The 20,281-nt window shown below is 44.1% G+C and overlaps 1 protein-coding gene across 4 annotated transcripts; it reads right to left on the reverse strand.

Annotated features, from left to right (window-relative positions):
* Positions 1-925: 925 nt before the first annotated feature.
* Lhx9 (LIM homeobox 9) lies at positions 926-20,039 on the reverse strand. Of its 4 annotated transcripts, none has more exons than XM_021169588.3 (7): positions 19,971-20,039; positions 19,640-19,711; positions 14,208-14,326; positions 12,254-12,456; positions 10,685-11,040; positions 5,065-5,267; positions 926-1,017 (listed from the first exon to the last, which is right to left on the reverse strand). In XM_021169588.3, exons 2-7 carry the CDS (start codon positions 19,665-19,667, stop codon positions 961-963), a joined length of 966 nt encoding a protein of 321 aa, XP_021025247.1. In that variant the 5' UTR covers positions 19,668-19,711; positions 19,971-20,039; the 3' UTR covers positions 926-960. The 4 variants fall into 4 exon arrangements, with proteins under 4 accessions (XP_021025247.1, XP_021025257.1, XP_021025239.1 ...); XM_021169580.3 differs by lacking the exon at positions 926-1,017 and adding an exon at positions 3,698-3,955; XM_021169598.3 differs by lacking the exons at positions 19,640-19,711; positions 19,971-20,039 and having other exon boundaries at positions 14,208-14,388.
* Between the last annotated feature and the right edge of the window lie 242 nt (positions 20,040-20,281).

Consider the following 20,281-nt stretch of genomic DNA (forward strand, 5'->3'; position numbering starts at 1 on the left):
TAAACTCACAGAGAATCTATAAATGTTACCCTAGAACTAAAAATGCTTGCTGAAATTTCACATAATAATTTATTCTGATGTTTATTTTTGTTGTCATTTGGGCTTGCTATTTCATTTTCATCCATGTATAAACTAAATATAATAAGTGAAAAAAAGCCATAAAAAGTTAAAAAAAAAATAACTTCACCTCATTCTCTAGTCTGGATTTTTCCCCCCTGGGCATAACAAGCTACAAGTGTACTGCCCTGCCTCTTTGAGACAGTGCTCAAAATTAATTTCAACAATATGTGCTTAACATAAAGTTAACTATGTTTGCATCAAATAAAATGTTTATTAATGAAAGCTATTTATCATACAGGAAACAGCAAAGTCATCATTACAGAGGTGTACACTAGAGGTGTTACATGCAAAAGTGCATGCAGAGCCTTCTGTTTAGAAAGGAAGTATAGACAATAATACTAAAATTACTGGGCTTGGTCCCTAGTCTCTCATTAATGAGTTAAAAGTTATTCTCTGAATTTACAATTGGAAAATGCCATTAACAGGTAGGATTGATACACATTAGCAAGCAGATGAAATGGATGCTTTTGGACTTTATTTTACAGCTATTGTGCTCAACAAATGTGTGGAATTGTTTCAGTAATAATTTTCTCCAAATGTGGGGAGGGCATATTACTGCCAGCTTGCTCTGGTTTAGATATGGTTTATCTCGCTCTTTTGTTAAACCACATGAGGCTAAGCCCTCATTTGTGTCAGACATCATAAAGAACAGGTTTTCTTAACATTCAATAAATGACACTTAAGTCTCACTCTCTCTTTCTCTCTCTCTCTCTCTCTCTCTCTCTCTCTCTCTCTCTTTTGGTTCATAAACTTTTAAATGTATGATTATCATAACCTAATAGTGTCTTTGTCTTCACTGCAGTGGATTTCCGATCAAACTTTTCCCCTTCTTTAAATACTTTAGGGAATTTTCAAACGTCGGGATGTTTGGCTGTAATGCCCCAAGATTTGTTCTCCCTGAAAAAAAATCATAGTGACAATTTATTAACTACAGAGCAACTTGGCTTTTAGGGGTCTGCAATTTCTATTTAGATTTACAAATATCCACTTGTGCTCAATAGACCTGATATTAAATCTTAATCATATTTAAGGTTTCTTTTCATGCAATTACAGATCTGTTCATTTATTTTTATTCTAAAAATTGAACTGAGTCAAATCAGTGGGGCATTACTTTTATTATAAACATGAATATTTAACAGTATTTCAAGACTAAATCAGATTTTATCTTCAATGGTGTGTGCATTTGATATGAATCAGAAGTATGGAAACCTAAAAGCTATTTGTCTGTTTGAATTTTTGATTGAGCTGCTATTTCTTATCTTTTACACATAGATATTGAAAACAAACTAATGCAAGTAAAACTTAAATAAAACTGATGGGAAATAAAACTCCTTAGATTCAAAATGGTTTATTCACACAAATTTAATAGGATATATCACAATTGTTTGGTCCATAAATATTTAGGGGAAATAGTTTCTATACAATGCATTTATCAATAAACAAAGGAACATGGACAATTTTGCTAGATCACTTACTGTACTATAAACACGAAGCTCAATATATAAGATTATTGAATTTATCAACTATTTTTGAAAGAGTGCACAACTGCTTTCTATGACATGTTTGTCCCCTCTAACAGGATACACCATAAAAAGAGTTTCAGAAATAAGAGGTAAAACAGTACAAAACTAGCGAGGTGTGGAAAGGGTTAACAGTTAATATAACAAACAACACATATATCCTGATTTTTCACAAACTCACTTCCATTTATATCGTAAGGCACATAGGAGAACTGAGTTATAATTAGTCTACTTAATAAAGTAGATCTGTAGTACCATACATTGTCCTGTCAAAGAACAAAATTTATAAGTCTCGATATTTTACCTGTAAAAGTGTGTAAGTAAGATCTCAGCCTTACCAAGATTGTTTGGTCTGGTTAGTGGTAAATGCCCAAAATGTAAGAGAAATACGAAAGGTCAAGATTTAAGCTCCATAGAAGATGACCACACTTGCTAAATATATAATGGCGATCACACTTTTCTTCTGTTACAGTGTTAACTTCTCTTCCATCATCATCTTTTTTTTTAAAAATAAGCTACTTTCTGTGCTAATTTTCTAAAGACCCTGAGCAAAAGATACAATAATGCACTTTAATGTGGGCAGTGAACTGTCGATATGTAACCACACATTTATACAGCCAGAAGGGCACCTTTAAAATCTATTAAATAGCCACTTCGACCACCAGAGGAGATTTAAGGGGTGCAAAATGGTGGACAGTATGTGCAAAGTTATTCTTAACAATCCACTAAAGCAAGACATAGATCTTGACTTCTTTTTTTTTATTATTATTTTAGGAAATCCACAATCTAGTTGTTTTATTATTTTTTTAACTACAACAGAAGCAGATAGATGAACATTCACCACTGCCCAGACCATTAAGATTTCACCTCAAATTAAAAGAAAAAAAAATCGCTAACTGTAAACTAGGAAATATAGTCAGCCTGGCATCCACAAGGCTTCTGAGTTTATCTACTTAAGAGTCACAACTTCACATCTGTAATGTTAAAAAGATTTTATACATAAATCAATCTGTGCCAAAATAAAATAAAGAAAAACCAAATAATTCTCATTGTTGGTATTAGTTTACTAAGTTGGTTTAAAAAAAAAAAAAACAGAAAAAGAAAGAAAGAAAAGATGTTATGTAGAATGCCAGATACAATATCATGGTACAGCTGAAGCCAATTAATCAAGTATTAATTAAATTATGCCAATATTTTTACTTCTTAAAAAATTGTATTTTGCTTATTTCCATTTCTCGAGGAAAATCATGATAAAATAGAAAGAATAGTTTCAGAGACTGGCTGAGTTTTCTTTGTGTGTGTGTGTGTGTGTGTGTGTGTGTGTGTGTTTGGGGGGTCAAAAGTATAGAATTTCAAATTCTAAGTGTAATTTTCAGGGAGTTTAAGGTTTTTTTATTTTAAGCAATAAAGCGTTGGGATGGGGGACTATACAACTCTAACAGCAGGAAGTAACATTCCTGAGTCAGACTGCCCACCCAGTTAATCATTACTATTTAAAACTGATTTTAGCGTTTTTGTTTAATTATAGTCTTCACTTGAATTAGTAGTTCAAGTTAAAAAACAGTAATAATATATTTGATTTTTAAAAATGTCTTTAATATAAGCATTTTAATTGTAAGATTTTAAAAAAACAATTAATATCTGGTTCATTAATAACCTGATCACAGAAAAAGGAATATAATTCGCCCATCGTAATACCATTCTTTTTTCCCTTCGAGATTCTGGAAATAAGTAACATACAATTTTAAGAGGCACTTATTAGAATGATTCAAAATCTTCCCTTACCGACTAAAAAAAAAAAAAAAACTAATTAAAGAAAAAAGGTCAAATACATCTTGCGGACCAAATTTGTTCATTTAAAAGCGACAATACTGTAAACTCATAGCCAAGTGGTGTAGATGCTACACACCAAGCTGCTATTTTGTTCCCCAAATATCTTGTGGGTTAGAAGAAGGAAAAAAAGTCTTGTAAATAATAAAATAATAATATTAGAATAATAATAAAAAGAGAAAGAATTCTTTTAAAAAACAAAAAAACAAAACCAAAAAAAACCAATGTTAGAAAAGGTTCGTTAAGGTAGTTTGTGAGGGACTTCCGGATTCGTGGCTGTCCATGTTAGAGGTCACAGTTGTCACTACAGTGACAGTGGGATTGGTCAGGTCTGTTAAAGTGGTCGCAGTGCCGGGTGGAGTGAGAGCGCCGCTGTCTGCTGAGGGCGGGGCCGGAAGCGACGTGCCGTCAGCTTTATCAACACCCCCATTCTCCTGCCGCAAAAGGTTCCTTCTGAATTTGGCTCGTGCGTTTTGGAACCAAACCTGCAAACCAATCCCAATTGATTTCTTTATCGATTTTTTTTTAAGTTCTTTTCTCTCTTCCTTTTTTTTTTTTTCTCTTTTTCTTTTCTTTCCTCTATTTCTCCTTTTAGATATTTTTTTTTTCTTGGAAAGAAAGTGGACTTTCTACTTCTTTCAAAATAAACTAATTCCAGTAGTAGAATAGATTTATACTCTCTTAATTTATATATTCCTGAATTAAATGTGCCACTTGGGATAACTGATGCTGAAACAGAGATACTACAAGAAACAAAGGCATGGAATCTAGGGGGAAATACACCATCCCTCAAAAGAATGGGGAAAAACGGGGTCATTAAATAAAAGTGTCAAAGTAGGAACTTGAAGGAACTCACTTGAAGGGAACACCAGAAAGTTTAAGCCGTTTGCTAGTCTGTCACCTGACAAATTCTGTACAAACAGTAAAACTCTTCCGAGTCACAGACCCCAAACTGCCAGAGAGGCACAGGAGAGCAGAAAATGTCTGCTATTGGTCACTGAGGAGGGGGAGATGGCAGGTCGCTGTCTGTGTAATTTTATAAATGGCAACCCTGTGTAATTTTATAAATCTTCCCAAAAGTCTGGGAACGCAATTCAAAGCCAGGAAGAACTCCTGGTTTTTAATTACGAATTGGTAAAATGGAAAAATTCCTACTCTAACAGCTTACTGAGATACTAGCCTTATTTTTGACTGCTCAAGGGCTAGGGGTGGGCCACTTGAATTCGGAAAGTCATAACATAGGGGTGGGCTGCCGAGTTTGTGGATATGGGACAATAGATCCTTAGAAACTAGTACACTAAACCCGACTGGGAGGGGGTATCTCTACAGGCAATACGTGTTTAAATAAAGTCATCGCCACGGATACAGCAATGAGGTTTTGGAGCCCACCTCTGCATCTGTAGGGAGAATGTGAATCCTGGATGTCTATCCATCCCTGAGTTCCCTCCAGGAAGTCCCTGTAGGAAGATAACTAAGGAAGGAACCAACTAGGAAGCAGAGTAGGAAATAGTCATGTCCAAGTAATTAGGGAAGAGAACCAGTCAAGGTCAGGGGGAAGGGAGGAGATATAAACAAAGCCAATGATGTGGCTTACCTGTAAAACTCTTTTGGTCAGGCCTGTTTTTTGAGCAAGCTGTTTGAGGTCCTTGGCATCTGGGTTATGGTTGATAGCAAAGTAGGATTTCATGGTCCGGAGCTGGTGGTGCTTGAAAGAAGTTCGCATCCGTTTGGTCTTCTGTGAAGGTGGATAAGGCTGCTGGTCCCGGTCCAAGTGGTCTGCCTCGTTCTCATTACAACCTGTTGCAGCAAAGAGTGAACAAGCAACTGCTCAGTGGAAACTTCTACACTGGCTTAAAGGATGCAGGGTGTGTGACAAAGCTTCTTCATGAAGCAAAAGGCTGTCAACCCAGTGGTGAGTGATGGCTAGACAAGAAGACAGTGGCTACAGTCAGCTAACCTGGGCGACCTGGACACAGCTGACTTACATAGTAGAAAACCTGAGTTAAGTCCTTTCCTGTGCTTGGTACTCAGTAGAAAACCCTGGAGCAAAGGTGGGAAGGAAGAGGAAGAACAACATCAGAAGAGGAGGAGGAGGAGAAACCCTTTTCTGATGGTTTATGTGTATCTTCACCCAGGTATCTTACAGCGCACACATATTATATTCCAAATATAATAAAACAAAGAATGACCTAAGCCATTTCCCTGTGCTCATAGAGCTTTCTCAACCAGGAGAAAGAACGTGCATGGTTGGGAAAATGAGGAGAATTGAGAAAAATGACTTTTTAAAAAAAATATCTTAGAGAATCATAGAGCGCTGTATTTGGAGTGTTAGCTATCACTGGTTGGCTTAGGCTATGCCAGGAAGAAAACACTTTTCCCTTGGAGTTAGTCTAATAAATATTTCTGAAGGAAAATGAGCCCAGGCTTCTCGTTCACTCCGGCCTGAAGCACTCCCCACAGCTCACTGCTGGGATGCATGTGAGTCAGCTGTGAGCTATGCCACTCACTGGCCTGACAGTGAGAGAGAGAGCAGCCTCTCAGCTCCTGGAACATCCTCCTTGGCACCAGGGGCAAAATAAGTCACACTTTCAACCCGGGGGAAAGTTGTTCTCATCCCCGGGATGTAAAAAGCTCCTCACAGTTAAATCCCTTTCCTGGTTCTGCACAGGCACATGAGGTGAAAACATTTAAACAATAGTTACTGACTTACCTTTGCAAATTCGTGGCCTTTGGTTCTTTAAACCCTTATTTTAACTATTTCTCTGATGTATTGTCATATCTGACAATCCTGTGCTTCGATGAATTACTGAAAATCAACCTGATTATGTCTTTATGGAGGAAAAGTTTAAATCTTGAAACAAGTGAGACATCTCTCAGCAATACCCTTGTCCTGCTTTTTACAATGTTGCCTGCCTGCCAGGCTCTGGTTAGAATTTCTTTCAGACTTTTCTAGCCAATCAGTATGTCTATATACACATATGTGCCCAGAAAGCAGCATGTATATTGTGGTAAACAGCCAGGAAATCTACTTTTAAAAAGAAAACTCGTTTAGTGAGAAATTATCCCAAATATAATAAAACAAATTATGACCTTTTGTGTGTCCTAAGACACAAAGGGGGGGGGCACATACAGAAGGGCAATTATACAAAAGAGCAGGTGTCTCTGAGTCCTCTGAGGGAGAAAGGACTGTGCATACTCTCCTTTGGTTTCCCTAAGTGAAAAACAAGGCTGTGAACTCAACAAGTCTGAGCTGCTTGTTCACCAAGAAATTACAAGCTCTTATTAATACAAAGTCAGATCAGGTGGAGGGAGTGTCCAAGTCAGATGTATACTGTCAGACTCTGAGCTTAAGCTTCTTTATAAGCCAGTCAGAATGGAAACACAGTTCCCAGAGATAACAGAAAGGACATATTTTACATTTTACCCTATTTCATCCCAGTGGGGATATGTCAACTTCAAATAGTCTGCACAATTGCACTTTCAGATCCTCAGACGGATGAAACAGTTTCTTGTGACTGTAAATGTAGGTTATCTCCAGGAAACTGAGCCATATTTCACAGCCAGATTACAAACATACCCTCAGCAAATGGCCAAAGAAGCACATTCCATTCATCAGAGGCCTCTTCAAATGAGATAGCAGGCCCAGCCTTTGTGAGCAACTTTTCCTGAGCAACACATCAATAGTCACAGAGACATTAACTTGATGTTTAAATAATACACTTACTTATTCCCCCTCTCCCAGGATAACACTTCCTAAAAATGAATAATATCCCCAACCTAACCATCTCACTATTCATCACTAAAATGAATCTAAGGAGAAATAGAATAAGATTTGAGGACATCGCTTCTCTATGTACTCTCTGTTTGGATTTTCTCATTGCAAACTTGATATAGCAGTTGAGTGTATTAGAAAAATGTTATTGGGTTTGTTGCCACATACCAATTCAGTGTATGACACAGGTATCAGGTCTTTCTTACAATATATGATTCTCATATGGCTATGTTTGCCCTACATTATCCAACGGGATAGAGAAATCTATTTCTGACACAGTTTAAGTCATCATATCCCAAGCTGCTTGTGTTTAATGGCAAAAGCTTTATGGAAATCTGCAAATGATTGTTTCCCCTGTGTCTAAGCTTTAGGAATACTTTCCCCCACTCCTGAATTATAAGAGCAAATAACGCTTTAAATCACTTCAAATATCCACCTGCAACTACACATTTGTTGTTACTGAAGTTAATGAGAGGAGCTAAATAGTTTACCTTCCTTGGCTTGGGAGATGGTCACCTATCTAAAAGGAGTTTCTGTTCTGGCCAGTTTGGAACCTTCTGAGAATTAACTAATTCCTGGGAGACCACTAGGGGTCAGTGCCAGGCTAATTTAACAAGAGGAATCTTGCACATTTAGAAGCAAGAACTTCAGGAGGGAGGTTTTAAGAAGTAGCAAAAATCCAGTTTCTAAGTTAATGGTCAGTTACCCACGGAGGACCTGTGTAGTGTAGGCTAATCTTTTCACCTTTGGAGGGCTTTTGCTTCAATCCAACATCTCAGATAAATGATCTATGCCTCCTCCAAAAATATCAGCCTGATTAATATGTTCAAAGAGGTAGAAACTGAACTAGGAACATTCTCATAGAAAGGTACTTGCCCTGTGGCAAGCACTAACTGATGTCTGCCAAGTCTCCCAGCCTCTCTGATGGTCTTTGGATCCTCATCATGTTTTATGTATGTGCTTTTTAAAACCCATTGTATGAACTTATTTGGATCCCATAAATGCTGTTCTTTATGTAGCTTTACATTTCAACAGAAGTGGCCATCGAAAACCCAGAGCATGCTAAAATGAATGGGCTTAAAATGTGGGTGACTTGTATGTTCTATATTTTACCGTGCTCTAAACTTGCTGGCCCACACCCCCCTGCTCCATCTCCATTGGACGGTGTGGCACGGTATCATCTGCATGGTAAGCACGTTTTGTAAATGGAGGTGATTTAGGTTAGATTACTTTAAACCAATTCCTCCAAACTCTCTTCACCTGATCTTAAAGGAATGTGCACTATTTGTTCATGCCTCTGGGAGTCTCCAGGGAAGAGAATGCATATTGGGACGCTGTGGTGGGTTAAACAGCCTGGGCTCCTGAAACAGGACAAGTTACTCAAAGACTGAGCCCTAAGGAGCAAACTAGGAATCCATGCCAGGCTTTTTTTTTTCCCCCTGCTCTATTCCTCTCCAGAAAACTAAAAACCAAGTAAAGCTAAACTCTGTTATTCTGAAAGCTTCTTGGGTCTAGCATAATGTAAGATCCAAGGGAAAACCGAATTTAGCTAATTAGATTAAATGAAACAAGCAAACAGCCCAGCTCGCTCCCAGTTTGACTAGAAATCCCCAACCCTCTGGATTTCAATGGGTGCAGGCACAGTCCTCTCTCTCTCTACTAGTTGTTTAAAACCCTGTCTCCCTCCCTTCTCTTCCCCTCCGACTTTCTGTTCCTCCTTCTCTCCTCTTCTTTCTCAGTAGCACGGTCAGGTCTTAGTAAGTGGCTGGAAATTTCAATGTCATCTTCTATCAATAAAGAACAATTAGTGTCCTGCCTGTCTTGCCTTGAATGTCGTGCATCAAAGAATATGGAGTGTGCCCTGGGCAATTGGACCCTAGGCAAAGCACTCTGCCTCAGCTTAGCAAGGGTCCCCAGGCCAGGGTACAACCAGGCACAGCTACTAAGCCCTTGGCCAACCCCTGGGCTGAGCTCACTGCCCTGACAGGAACCTACCCTTAGCCTCTGTGTTGGCCCCTTTCCCTTGGTCCAGCAGCTGCCCAGATGTGAACTCACTAGAGACAGATGCAACCTCCTTGGGCTACATGTTCCTTTTCTCTGAGAAGCCCTCTCTTTGTACCATCCCAAAATGAATTCCTTTAAATTGGGAAGAGAATCCCACACAGCCTAGCTTAGGGACCACACCTGCTTAGGACCATCTGAGAACTAGGAAATCCAAGTGGGGATCTCAGTCCAGATGTTCACAATGTCTGGGACCTCAGGCAGATCACTTAAATAGGATATTGTTCTACTATCTTCCAGCTACAAGTCACATGCCACACCAGACACTGAAAACTGGAAGGTGATACTCATGGCCAGTTTGTCACTTTTAGTAGCCCAAAGGTCCCTGTGTGCTGAGTACCCAAATGGGTTGGGGCCAGGGCATGGGAAGTCAGAACAGACAAGTTCCTTGGGCTTCCCCAAACCAATCTGTGTTTCCTGGGCCCCTTTCCTTGCCCTCTGCGCTTACTTTGAATAAGAGCTCAGGTCTTCAGGGCCTGCCAGCATCCTGACCTCGAGGATTTGAGGTGGGGACAGGCTATCAACAATAAGTAGCCTCACTTGTGAGTGAGGCAGATTGATAAATGATAGGTGTATCTTCCAAAGCAAGGAAGTCTATAGGGACTGTTGCCTGTACTCTGATTTGAATTGGGAGAAGGCTGGCAAACGACAGACAAGCAGCCTGAGGTAACACTAAGCCACCCCAGCGGACACTTGAATTGGAGATACTTCTAGTTATCTGAGTTCTAGATGACCTGATGATCTCTCAGGCCGGGAGTGAAGAGGTTAGATGAATACCCTGAGCCTCCAGAGGCACAGCTGTCTCAGCTGTGCAGAGTGAGTCCCACCCTATAGTTGCTCATTGCTGAGATCAGAGATGCCGATTTTTTTTCAATACCCTCGCCAACTGTGTTGCTGATTAACTTTGGGCTGGTGACCACAGCCTCTGCCCCCTCTAGACAGAGTGGAGCTGGGCTCTGAAGTCTTTTCTTTTCCCCCATTAACTATTTAGGAAAACCTCCTCCAGGATCTATAATTTGGCTCCAACAAAGGAATTGCCCTCGGGCTGTTTTGCTCCAACTGAGAGCCAGAAACTAATGGGCTCATTAACTAATGGGCAACAAGGATTTGGCTTTGCCTGTTTGGGGGAAGTCACTTCGGCCTCACGGTTATAAAAAATTTTCCCCTACAAGCTCAATAACCAATAACCCATCCTCTCTCCCCTTCCATCGCCTTTACTTCTTTCTCTTCCTTAGACTGAGAGAGGTGTGGTGAGAACAGGGTCCTGTTAGTCAAAGCACTGTCTTGGTGACTTGGTGTTGGAGCAGCACCAAGTCCAGCTAAATCCTCCTCCAGCAGTGTGAGATCTGAGCTGTCGGGGTGGGTAAAGGTAGGGGCCCACCTGAGTTGTAATTCACGATGTCCACTCCCAGAGCTGGGCTCTTCCGCTTCCGGGGCCGCCCCTTCTGCACCGTGCCAGTGCCATTGAAGTAAGGCAAAGCCAAGCCGCCGCTCTTGGCCGCCAGCTCTGTGTAGCTCAGCTGAGGTGGATATTCCCCTTGCAAGAGGGTCTCGAAGTGTGCGCGGCAGTACACCAGGCTGTCCTTCATCCCGAAATGGTCGCCCGTGGTCAAGGTCTTGTTGCAAGTGGAACAAGTGAAGCAGCTCAGATGGTAGACAGAGTCTCGGGCGCGCATGACCATCTCCGAGGCGGAAATGCCAAGGTGGCAGCGGGCACATCTCTGCACAGAGAACCTTCTGGAAGCAAACAGGAGAATCAGAGAGCCAGTTGGTACAAAGAGGATCCATCTCCCATTCGCAGCACCAGGGCTTAGTTTACAGGGGCCAAAGACTAGCTAGGGAGTTCTGGCTGAGGACCTCTTTGGATATCAGCTTTCCTTGCTCGGTGACCTCCTCCGGTCCTAGTGAATCCGGTCCTAGTGAATCCTTATATTAAAGTGCGAAGAACCTGGAACTAAGCTTCAATGTATTTTTTTTAAGCAAACAAACGAACTGGCCAATTCACGGAGCTATTGAAAGAATATTAAATTTCAATGCCAAATGAAAGAGGCTGATCTTACTGATGACAAAATAGTACCACTCTTTCATGTAAGAGCCTGGAATCCCAGAAAACAAAACAAAACAAAACAAAAAAAAACAAAAAATGGTAATTCCACAAAGAAAAAGCTATCCCTTTAGCACATCTCCTGCTTCTGCTTAGACAGGAGCTAGATAACATCCACAGACGCAAACAGTTCCCAACCTGCTGGGATTTTTGTTTTGTCGGGTTTGTTCGATTGTTTTGTTGTTGATGATGTTTGTTTCTTCTTTATTGTTTGTTTCCTTTTGTTTTCCTTTGCTTTGCTTTTTTGTTTACTTGGTTGTTTGTTTGGTTGATGGGTTGGTTGGTTTTTTTGTTTGTTTGTTTGTTTGTTTCTTTCAATCTGGTTCTGACTAGCCATTTCTGGAACAGTGGCCTCTGTAACTTTTTCATAGTCATTTACAGGACCATTGTCACCCACCTGGCTGCTGCTTTCTGGGCCAAAAGTGGGGAGCTGGCCAATTCATATTGAGGGGGACCAACAAAACACAACAACAACAACAAAATATTGTCTCCTTCACCTGCTACTTGTCCATTTCCTCTTCTCCCTGATTTTTCCCGGGGATGCTGTGAAGAGCTGAGAACCCTGATAAAACTCACTACACCCTGGGATCCTTCTCGCCCATCCTCACCAATGGAGTATACACAGTTTTAAGGCAATTTCCCTCATTTACAAAAAACAAACACAACACACACACACACACACACACACACACACACACACACACACACACACCTGTATTCTGAACGTGCCAAAAAAAAAGGGACAGAGAAGGGACTCCGAATTCCCGCAGTGGGTCTATCGCAGTGGTTCTAACGGGTGAATTGGGTCAGAGGAGTGTGTGAAGGGGCTGGGGGTGGAGGCAGTACCTGTAATAATCCTCCTTGCAGTAAATGCTACCGTCCTTGGCAAAGCAGGTGAGCTCAGATTCCAGAGCCAGCTTACATTCACAGCACTTCAGGCACCTAAGATGCCACTGTTTGTCTACGGCCAGCAGATAGTACCTGTCGGAGATCTTGCCCCCGCAGCCGGCGCACAGAGCAGGCTTCTCCGGGCTGAGAGGGGGCATACCCTGTGAAACAAGCACAAGGCAAGGCTGAAGGTGGGTTCGGGGCGTTGCCGCACAACCCGGGACGTCCTGGCAGAACGGTAACCCCAGCGCAAAACAGCACACCATTACAAGAACCACAGAAACATTTGCAACTTCCCCCCATTTTCAACATTCTGTTCCCCTTCCTAGCATCCTGATCCTCCTAGCCCTGTGACCCTAAAAAAAAAAGCTCGACATCTTGAGCTTGCTGAGAGCCTACAGGATGTTTTGATGGGCGGTCCAGAAGGAGAATAACTAAGGCTAAAAATGTGTAACTTGCAAATAATACACAAAATAAAATAGCAAACTGTTATTGAGAACGAGAATTCTGAAGTACGTGAATCTTTTATACACAAACAATACTACAATTCCTATTTTTTCTAATTTTTATAGGCAGAATAATTTGGCCGTCGTTCTGATTCGGACATACTTAACAGATCTTGCTGTTCTCTCAGCTCAAGGCCGTCGCCCTAGCTCTATCCTTGGTGAGAAAGCGAAGTGTCTGTCCTGAAAGAAGAACCCCATCCATTCTTTTCCGTACACTCGCTCTTTTCTCTAGCCAGCACAAACAGCACAGATAATTATCTTGGATTTTTGATTCCCAAACTAAGATTTAGGTCCCAAGTGAAGCTAGCTAAGGCGGTAAAACTCATTCTGAGAAACACAGTTGGGATGTGGTTACCGCTTTTAAAATAAAGTAGCCATTACAAGTAAAACGTTCACCGCTGGACCCTTTCCTCCGACTAGCAGACATAGACCAGGCTTCCCTTATTACATTCTGGTGGCATGGGAAGGATAAATTTCGTCCTTTACTCAGACATTGGATTCTCACTGAATTAATTATACAAATAGCGATAGTGGGCTATTATCCCAAAACCTCGCTGTTCTTGTCTAGAGCCCTCTCAGGTCAGTTTGAGCTACAGTCCTTGCTGTTATACAGAGGGTCTACACAGCACTCTTTGCCCGGAATCATCTCCGCAAACTTCTGTAGTTTTCCCCCCCTCTGGTCCGTGGAAGGGGGACATGTTTAGGTTACTAGTATTTTCACGAAGACATAATAACTGCTGTTACGAATAGGAACAGCAATAGTAGATTCCATCTCTTGAGGTTGTAGCGCTCATGTTCTTGCTTTTAGACTAGGGACCCGCTCCTTCGCATTTTATTTGATTTGATTTCCCACTATCCAATACACTGGCCCCATAAGGAAGAGAAACGCAATTTTGTGACGACCAGAGTAGCTGAACTGTCGTGCAGAGCCCCTAACAATCTCTGGTTTCGGGTGCTGAACTCCGAAGAATGGGAAACGGACCAGAGCGTTGAGGTCTACTCTGAAGGTCTGGTCTTCTATCCCAGGGCTCCAGCCTGTCAAGGACGCCAGGCGGGCAAGTAGTCACCTATTACCAGCACCAAGGCTTGCCCTCGGGGCGAGCGGATCCGGCCTGGCGGCCAGGTCGCGGGAGACTGGAGTTTGTGGTTGGCAGGGAGCACGCCCGCTCCTTCCAAGGCCCGCTGCCCTGTCGGCTCGCGATCAGCTGCTATACAAAGGCTGGAGAGCTCAGGACTACAACATCTTAGACACCTCGATTCGCAAAGGGAACCTTGCCTAGCAAGCACGCCTCTCGTGAAAACCTTGCGAGCATCCCTAGGCAAAAGTCCCCGGGACTCGCCATCCCCAACCTGGGCGGGCCCGGAGACTCGCAGTTTCCCGGGCGCCGCGCGGGGCTGGTCCTTACCGCGTCGCGTCCGTTGAGCTGAGTGCCTTTGGTCAGACGGGCCTCAGTTTTGGATCTGCGCTCCATCTCCTCCATGATACCTTGGATGTGGCCTCCGGAGATTCCGTGGAAGAGCATGGCTGGGGGGCGGAAAGGACACGAATTGTTTTCGGCTCGGCACCCCACTATTTCCATAAACACACGCCTGGGGCTCTCAGTTCATTCGAGTGAAGAAGCAAAAGCGACCGCACAGGGCTCCGCGAAGCAGGAGCGTAGAGACGCGTTGGGGGACAGGGACAAGAGAGGAAAGAAGAAAACGACAGAGTAGAAATAGCTCTACTTGAGAGGGAAAAGACCGAGGCAAAAGAACGACGGGGAAGGGGGCGGAGGGGGGGGGATATCCAGGGTTTTCCTGAAGGAGATGTGCAGAAAACAAACAAACGCGGACGGAGGGAAAAGCAGGCGATTCTAACTGCAGCGAGAGATCGAGTTACTAATGGAAAACAACTGCCGAGGGGGGTTGAAGTGGGGGGGGGGGAGGAAAACAAAATCTAAGGAAGAAAGAAAAATAGTTTTGAACACAAAGAAAGAGAACGAAGTGCTAGATTCAGCGGTCCCCGGCTGCCTGCAAGTTCCCAGTGCCTGTAGGTTGCGTTGGGGACTGCTCCAGCCGGAGCTGTGTCCAATTTGTTAAGAGACTAAAGCCAGCCCATTTTTGATAATTTAGTAGGAGGAGTCCTCTCCCTGGAGCTGCCACGGATTTTTATTCAGACAACAAAGACCTGTCATACCTCCTCTCAACCCCCTGGTGATGGGCAAGCAGGGACAAACATTACAAAGGGGTGGGGGACTGGGGGGAAAGGCAGAAGGAGGGGGTCTTTACCCCCTCCCCACATGCGCGCCTGCACACACACACACACACACACACACACACACACACACACACGCACACACACACACACCCTCAAGCATACATCTTTCCAAGAGTTCCAACAGTCATATTTTTAAAGCGGTAAAGGAGCCCTTATTGTCCGCATCCCGGATTTGATCCTAGTTTATCCGACCCCAGCCAGGAGTGCACAGAAGATCAGTTCCAAACCTTAAGTTTCCTTCTCATCTACAGACTTTTTTAAATCCCCGTTTTACAAGACTGTCACCAGAAATGTATAAAAACCCCACAGACTTTGAATCACTCCACGGAAACGGTACTTTTACTGTGTGCTCCCTTCCTCCCCATCTCTTCTTAACTTACTTATTAAAAGCACTCTTCAGACAGTTGTCTGCTTACCTAACCTCCCCGAGGGCAGGCGGTGCCACCAGGCTCTGAGACGTCCACCAAAGTGAAAAAAGGGCGTGGAGAGCCTACTTTTCTGAGTAATACTTTTGGATATATATATATATATATATATATATATATATATATATATATATAATCTCTAGTAAATTTTTCGAGTGTACAGGCCAGGACATGATTTTGTAGACCTGTATACTTAACAGAACCTTGACCGTGGAGTGGGTTACTCTTTTACCTAATTCTAAATTGAAGGTAAACTTGGAGATTCTAGAGTCCCCTTTGGAATTTATCACCGTGCACAGATCTTGGGTGAGCTAGACGCCCGAGTAGGGTAGGACGGCGAGGCAATAGCCGCTAGTGTTCCACACACTTAGAAGGGTGTGAAAGAGACTCTGGGTGGAGGCGGGGAAGTGAGAACTAACAGGCAGGATGGCAGACTGCTCCTCACAAGAGATGGTATTGTTCTGTCGCCCTCTGTTCTTGTTAGCTCGGCCCTTCCCCTCCCTCTGGACCCATTAAAACGTGTCCACAATACCGCAATACTCTGATATTGTGGATTCACTGAAACGGCCACGGGGTGGGGGTGGGGGAGTCCTAGGATCGTGATGCCAGGAGCAGCGACGAGAACTTAACCCGAAAGGGAAGAAAGCCTGGCTGCTCCCGCTCCTCTCTGCGTGCTCGCCAGTCTCGGCTTCACCACCACTTCTCCGGCTTGCGGGCGAGCAACGGGGCTTCTGTCTAGAAAGCTGGAGAAGCACCCTGCGGCACCGCCGCCTCCCTCCAGCCAGGCAGCTCCACGTGGAACTTTAACCCAATCTGAAAGGAAGGCTGAGGAGAAGAAGCTGGGGAAAGGGGCTAGGGAAGGAAAGGAAGAAAGAAGAGAATAAAGGAACCGTGTGAATGAGAGGGGGACTTAGGAAGGAGAGAGCGAAGGACATGAAAGGGGAAGGAAGAGTCGGAGAAGAAATGAAGAGGAGGAAACGACTCCCCGTGCTGCAGTCTAACTTCCTGTCCCAAAGCTTCACTTTCTGGGGCTCCTGGGGTCGCTTCTTCCTGAAACTCAAGTCTCCACTATTTCCCCACCTTTTCCCCCTTCTGGGTCAAAATAATGTTATTTGCAGAGTGAATGCTTTTAGGGTCCTCTGGGTGCCAGAATACAGCTCATAAAACACAATTTCACACACAAAAATGAAGCCAATCAAGTGAACTAAGCTGGAGAAGTCCCCCTCCCCATTTTGGCAGCCCTACCTGACAGCAGGACGGCTATTTACTGTAAGTAATGTAATTAGCCCCTTTGGATGGAAATCAATGAGCTCTCTAAACCCACGTGCACACAGGAAGGGCCTCAAGGAGGGGCTGGGTCAGGGGCCCTTTCAGAGACAGCAGGTCTGCTCACAAAGGGGCAGATTGCCTTCCTACAAGACAGCAGTTAAACTGACTCAGAGCCCAAGGAGGAGGAGAAAGAGGAGGGGTCTACCCAAGGAACTAGTCAATTAACCCAAGGGGGCTAGAAGCCCAATATAAATATAGGACTGGGGTCCCCTCTACCTAAACACTCCCCACTTTCAGATGGAAGCGTTTGGAAATGGCCTTGGATGTTGGATGTTGCTCTGTCCAGCAGGAGCATTAAAATAATAATAATAATTAAGAATAACAACAACAAAACCCTAAAATTAAATGAAGGAAAACTTAAAAACAACTCTCAGAAAAAGTCATAAGTTTGGGCCAAGCACAGATATATCTTGTAAGCCTGCGTTCATTCATTCATTCTTTCATTCATCCAATCTGCTTTCTCTACAGATATCTTTAAATTGTCTGTAAGGAGAAGCAGGATAGAGTACCTCTTACCTCTGTTTCTAGTTGAAAACTACCTAAGACTGTTCTTTCTTACAAAACTCCAGGAATACATTCCAGGGCCAACAGGGATTGGCCCCTTCCAGAAAGAAGCCAAAAGCCAAGTGTTTTGTTTTTGTTTTTGTTTTCTTGCTCTGAGAATGCAGGAAATCTTTGGAGAGGTGGCAATGAAGCAGGGGTCTAGTGGAGTTTGGGAGGTCCTAGTTAGTTCCGGGAAAATAGCTCCCCATTGGTTCAACCCACTCTTCTCTTCCAGCTCCTCAAAAGGAAGCCCTCAAAAAGTAGGGAGGTGAGAAGGCCTGAGAAGTGGGCGTGTCCCTCACAGTACGCTACCTTTTTGTCTAGGAGCCCTAGGAGACTGGTGAAGAGCACATCTCACCTCCTCTTCTTCACTTCAAGTGTTCTCCGTGATCTTAATAAGGAGGGCATCTTGGCATCTTTGCTAGGTAAAAACACTCCTTTCACGCGGGAAGTGTTTCTCTTCCTCCCAACTCCGGGCTGAATGGGTGGCACATGTTCCACAGAAACTAGAACAGTAGAAGTTCAATTCCAGAGACAGGTGCCTTTGTGGGGACTGCATGGCCTGCGTTCGACACGAGATCTGGAGTCCTCTTTCCAAACCCAAAGTATCATTAGAGGTAGTGGGACAGATTCCTGACCTGGCACTGCCCCCCTTCCCCCCAGAATAAGAAAGATACTCTGCTCTTTTCTGCTCTGTGGCTATCCATACAGCTATTGTTAGAACTTTAAGTAAAGTGGAAATTTGGATTCAAATGAAATTAGAAGTGTTTGTATTTAGTGTACCAGATGACAGCGTCTCTAGAAGGGCATAGGAAGAAAGGATGAAGGGCCATTGTCTGGGCTCAGGCAGTCCCACCTAGGAAAAGGTCCTCCTGGCTTATGACTCTTGAGTGGGGCGGGGGTGGCTAGAAGAGGAAAAGTAGAGATATCCTGGTTTGCTCCAATAACTGCTTGGCTTTAGTCTTCAGAGAGGAAAATAACCCCAGCAAACACTCATCATTTAGCTGTAAGAGACTTGGTGTCTCTTGACCTGAATTTTGTTAACACTGATCCAATGCTTGCATGTTTGGCCATAAGAAGGTATATTTCCTTTCCTTCAGATCCTAAGACTACTGTTGGTTGGGAAGGCAAGGTTTTGGAGATCTTGTCTAGGTTCTGGCATGTGGGGGTATCTAAACAGCCAAGCAAAGTCAGAGGTGAAGCTAGGAGCCCTGTTTCCATTGGTGGTGCCAACTGGGCTTTGAAGACAGGGCTGCTCCCTTTTTGGCCATCAAGTCCCCAAACCTTTCTCTGGACAGCTTTCTATGAGTAAACCTTCCCCGAACGGTACTGGCGGGGTCCAGTCTGCTTCTGCATCACAGACCGCCTCCCTCGGATTCCGTCTTATGAGTAAAGCTTTTTCTCTAGACATGCAAGTGAGCCCTCAGATTTGGGGCTGCAGGATCCTGGGAGATGCTACTCCAGGCAGGCAGGCAGCTCAGCTGCTGCACTCACACTGTTGCCGGCTGTTCTCTGGGACAGATGTCTAACACCGGGTTAGGGACAAGCAAGTCTATGCCCTGCTAGTGCACGAACACCTGCGACCACAAAGGCCCATGACAACTGCTTGCTATCTTCAAATCTGTGTTCTTGAATCCTGACCCCACCTCTACCCCCAACAAAGGTCTAAACTATGGGCGCTTCTGAAACTTGAAGCTCTTTTACCTGTGACTTGCTGTGCCCTCAGAGCCCCCCAAAACGGACAGGAAAGTCTACGCAGGACGATGGATTAGAAATGAACAACCAAGCAAAATGTTAATAAAATAAGTTGCTGTTCAAGCCCTACAAGGTAGTTGCTTCCTGCAAGGAGACATCCTGCAGCTCCACACAGGGTCACACTTCCCTGGTGACTGCGCTTTCTTCAGGCCCAATGATATCCTGACCTCTGCCTAGAGTTCTGACCCTAGACTCCAAAGAAAGTCAATGGCATAGAAGAAAAGAGCCAAACGTTGGGTGGGGGGAGGGGGCCAGTTTCTGGGAAGCCAAAATCTTTTCTAGCTTCCAAAACACAGCTTAATTTTAAGACAAATACATACGGTTCTTTTACTCAATGAAGACATGCTTATGGACGCACATACTGGGACACGCACAAAATCTCCCTCTCTCTCTCTCTCTCTCTCTCTCTCTCTCTCTCTCTCTCTCTCTCTCCCACCCCCCCGCACCGCCCCCCTCCCCTACTTACCATGAACATACGCCCAAGAAAACATTGGCAAGGAAAATACTGCGGAAGCTGGAACAAACTCACCTGCCTCTAGAGTGGTGCCGTTCAGCATTCTTTCGGCAAGAGGGGTGGATCGCGCAGTGAAATGCGGTTGTGCTGTTAGAAAAAGAAAATCTGGTGTGTCCGCTAGACATTACCGCCCGGGCGCCCGAGAACCTTCTCCCCTTGGTTGGGCCCGACTCAACCTCTTGTCTGCTAAGATTCGGGGACCCAGGCGCTTATTGCCTAGCTGAGTTTCCCATCCAGAGCTCCGGGGACGCCCCGGACTCGAAGCGCCTCTCCCCGCCTCCCCATCCCGGGGGTGGGGGTGGGGAGACAGAAAAGCACTCCCCACTACAACATAACGGGATGTTACCTTGATATCTCTTCTTGGTGTCAGCTGTTCTTCTCAAGAATTTGGTTTTTGGAGAGGAGGTGGCCAGAGGTGGTGGTCAGGGGTGTGGGCCAGTCCCCACGTCTCCTCACTCGGTTAATCAAATAAATAAGCCAGTGAATGAACTTAAGCGCTCTCTCTCTCTCTCTCTCTCTCTCTCTCTCTCTCTCTCTCTCTCTCTCTCTCTCTCTCCCTCCCTCCCTCCCTCCCTCCCTTCTTTCCTCCCTCTCTCCCTCCCTTCTTTCCTCCCTCCCTCCCTCCCTTCTTTCCTCCCTCTCTCCCTCCTTCCCTCC

This window comes from Mus caroli, unplaced genomic scaffold (assembly GCF_978045245.1).
Source record: "Mus caroli unplaced genomic scaffold, Mus_caroli_1 scaffold_1, whole genome shotgun sequence".
NCBI classification, from domain to species: domain Eukaryota; kingdom Metazoa; phylum Chordata; class Mammalia; order Rodentia; family Muridae; genus Mus; species Mus caroli.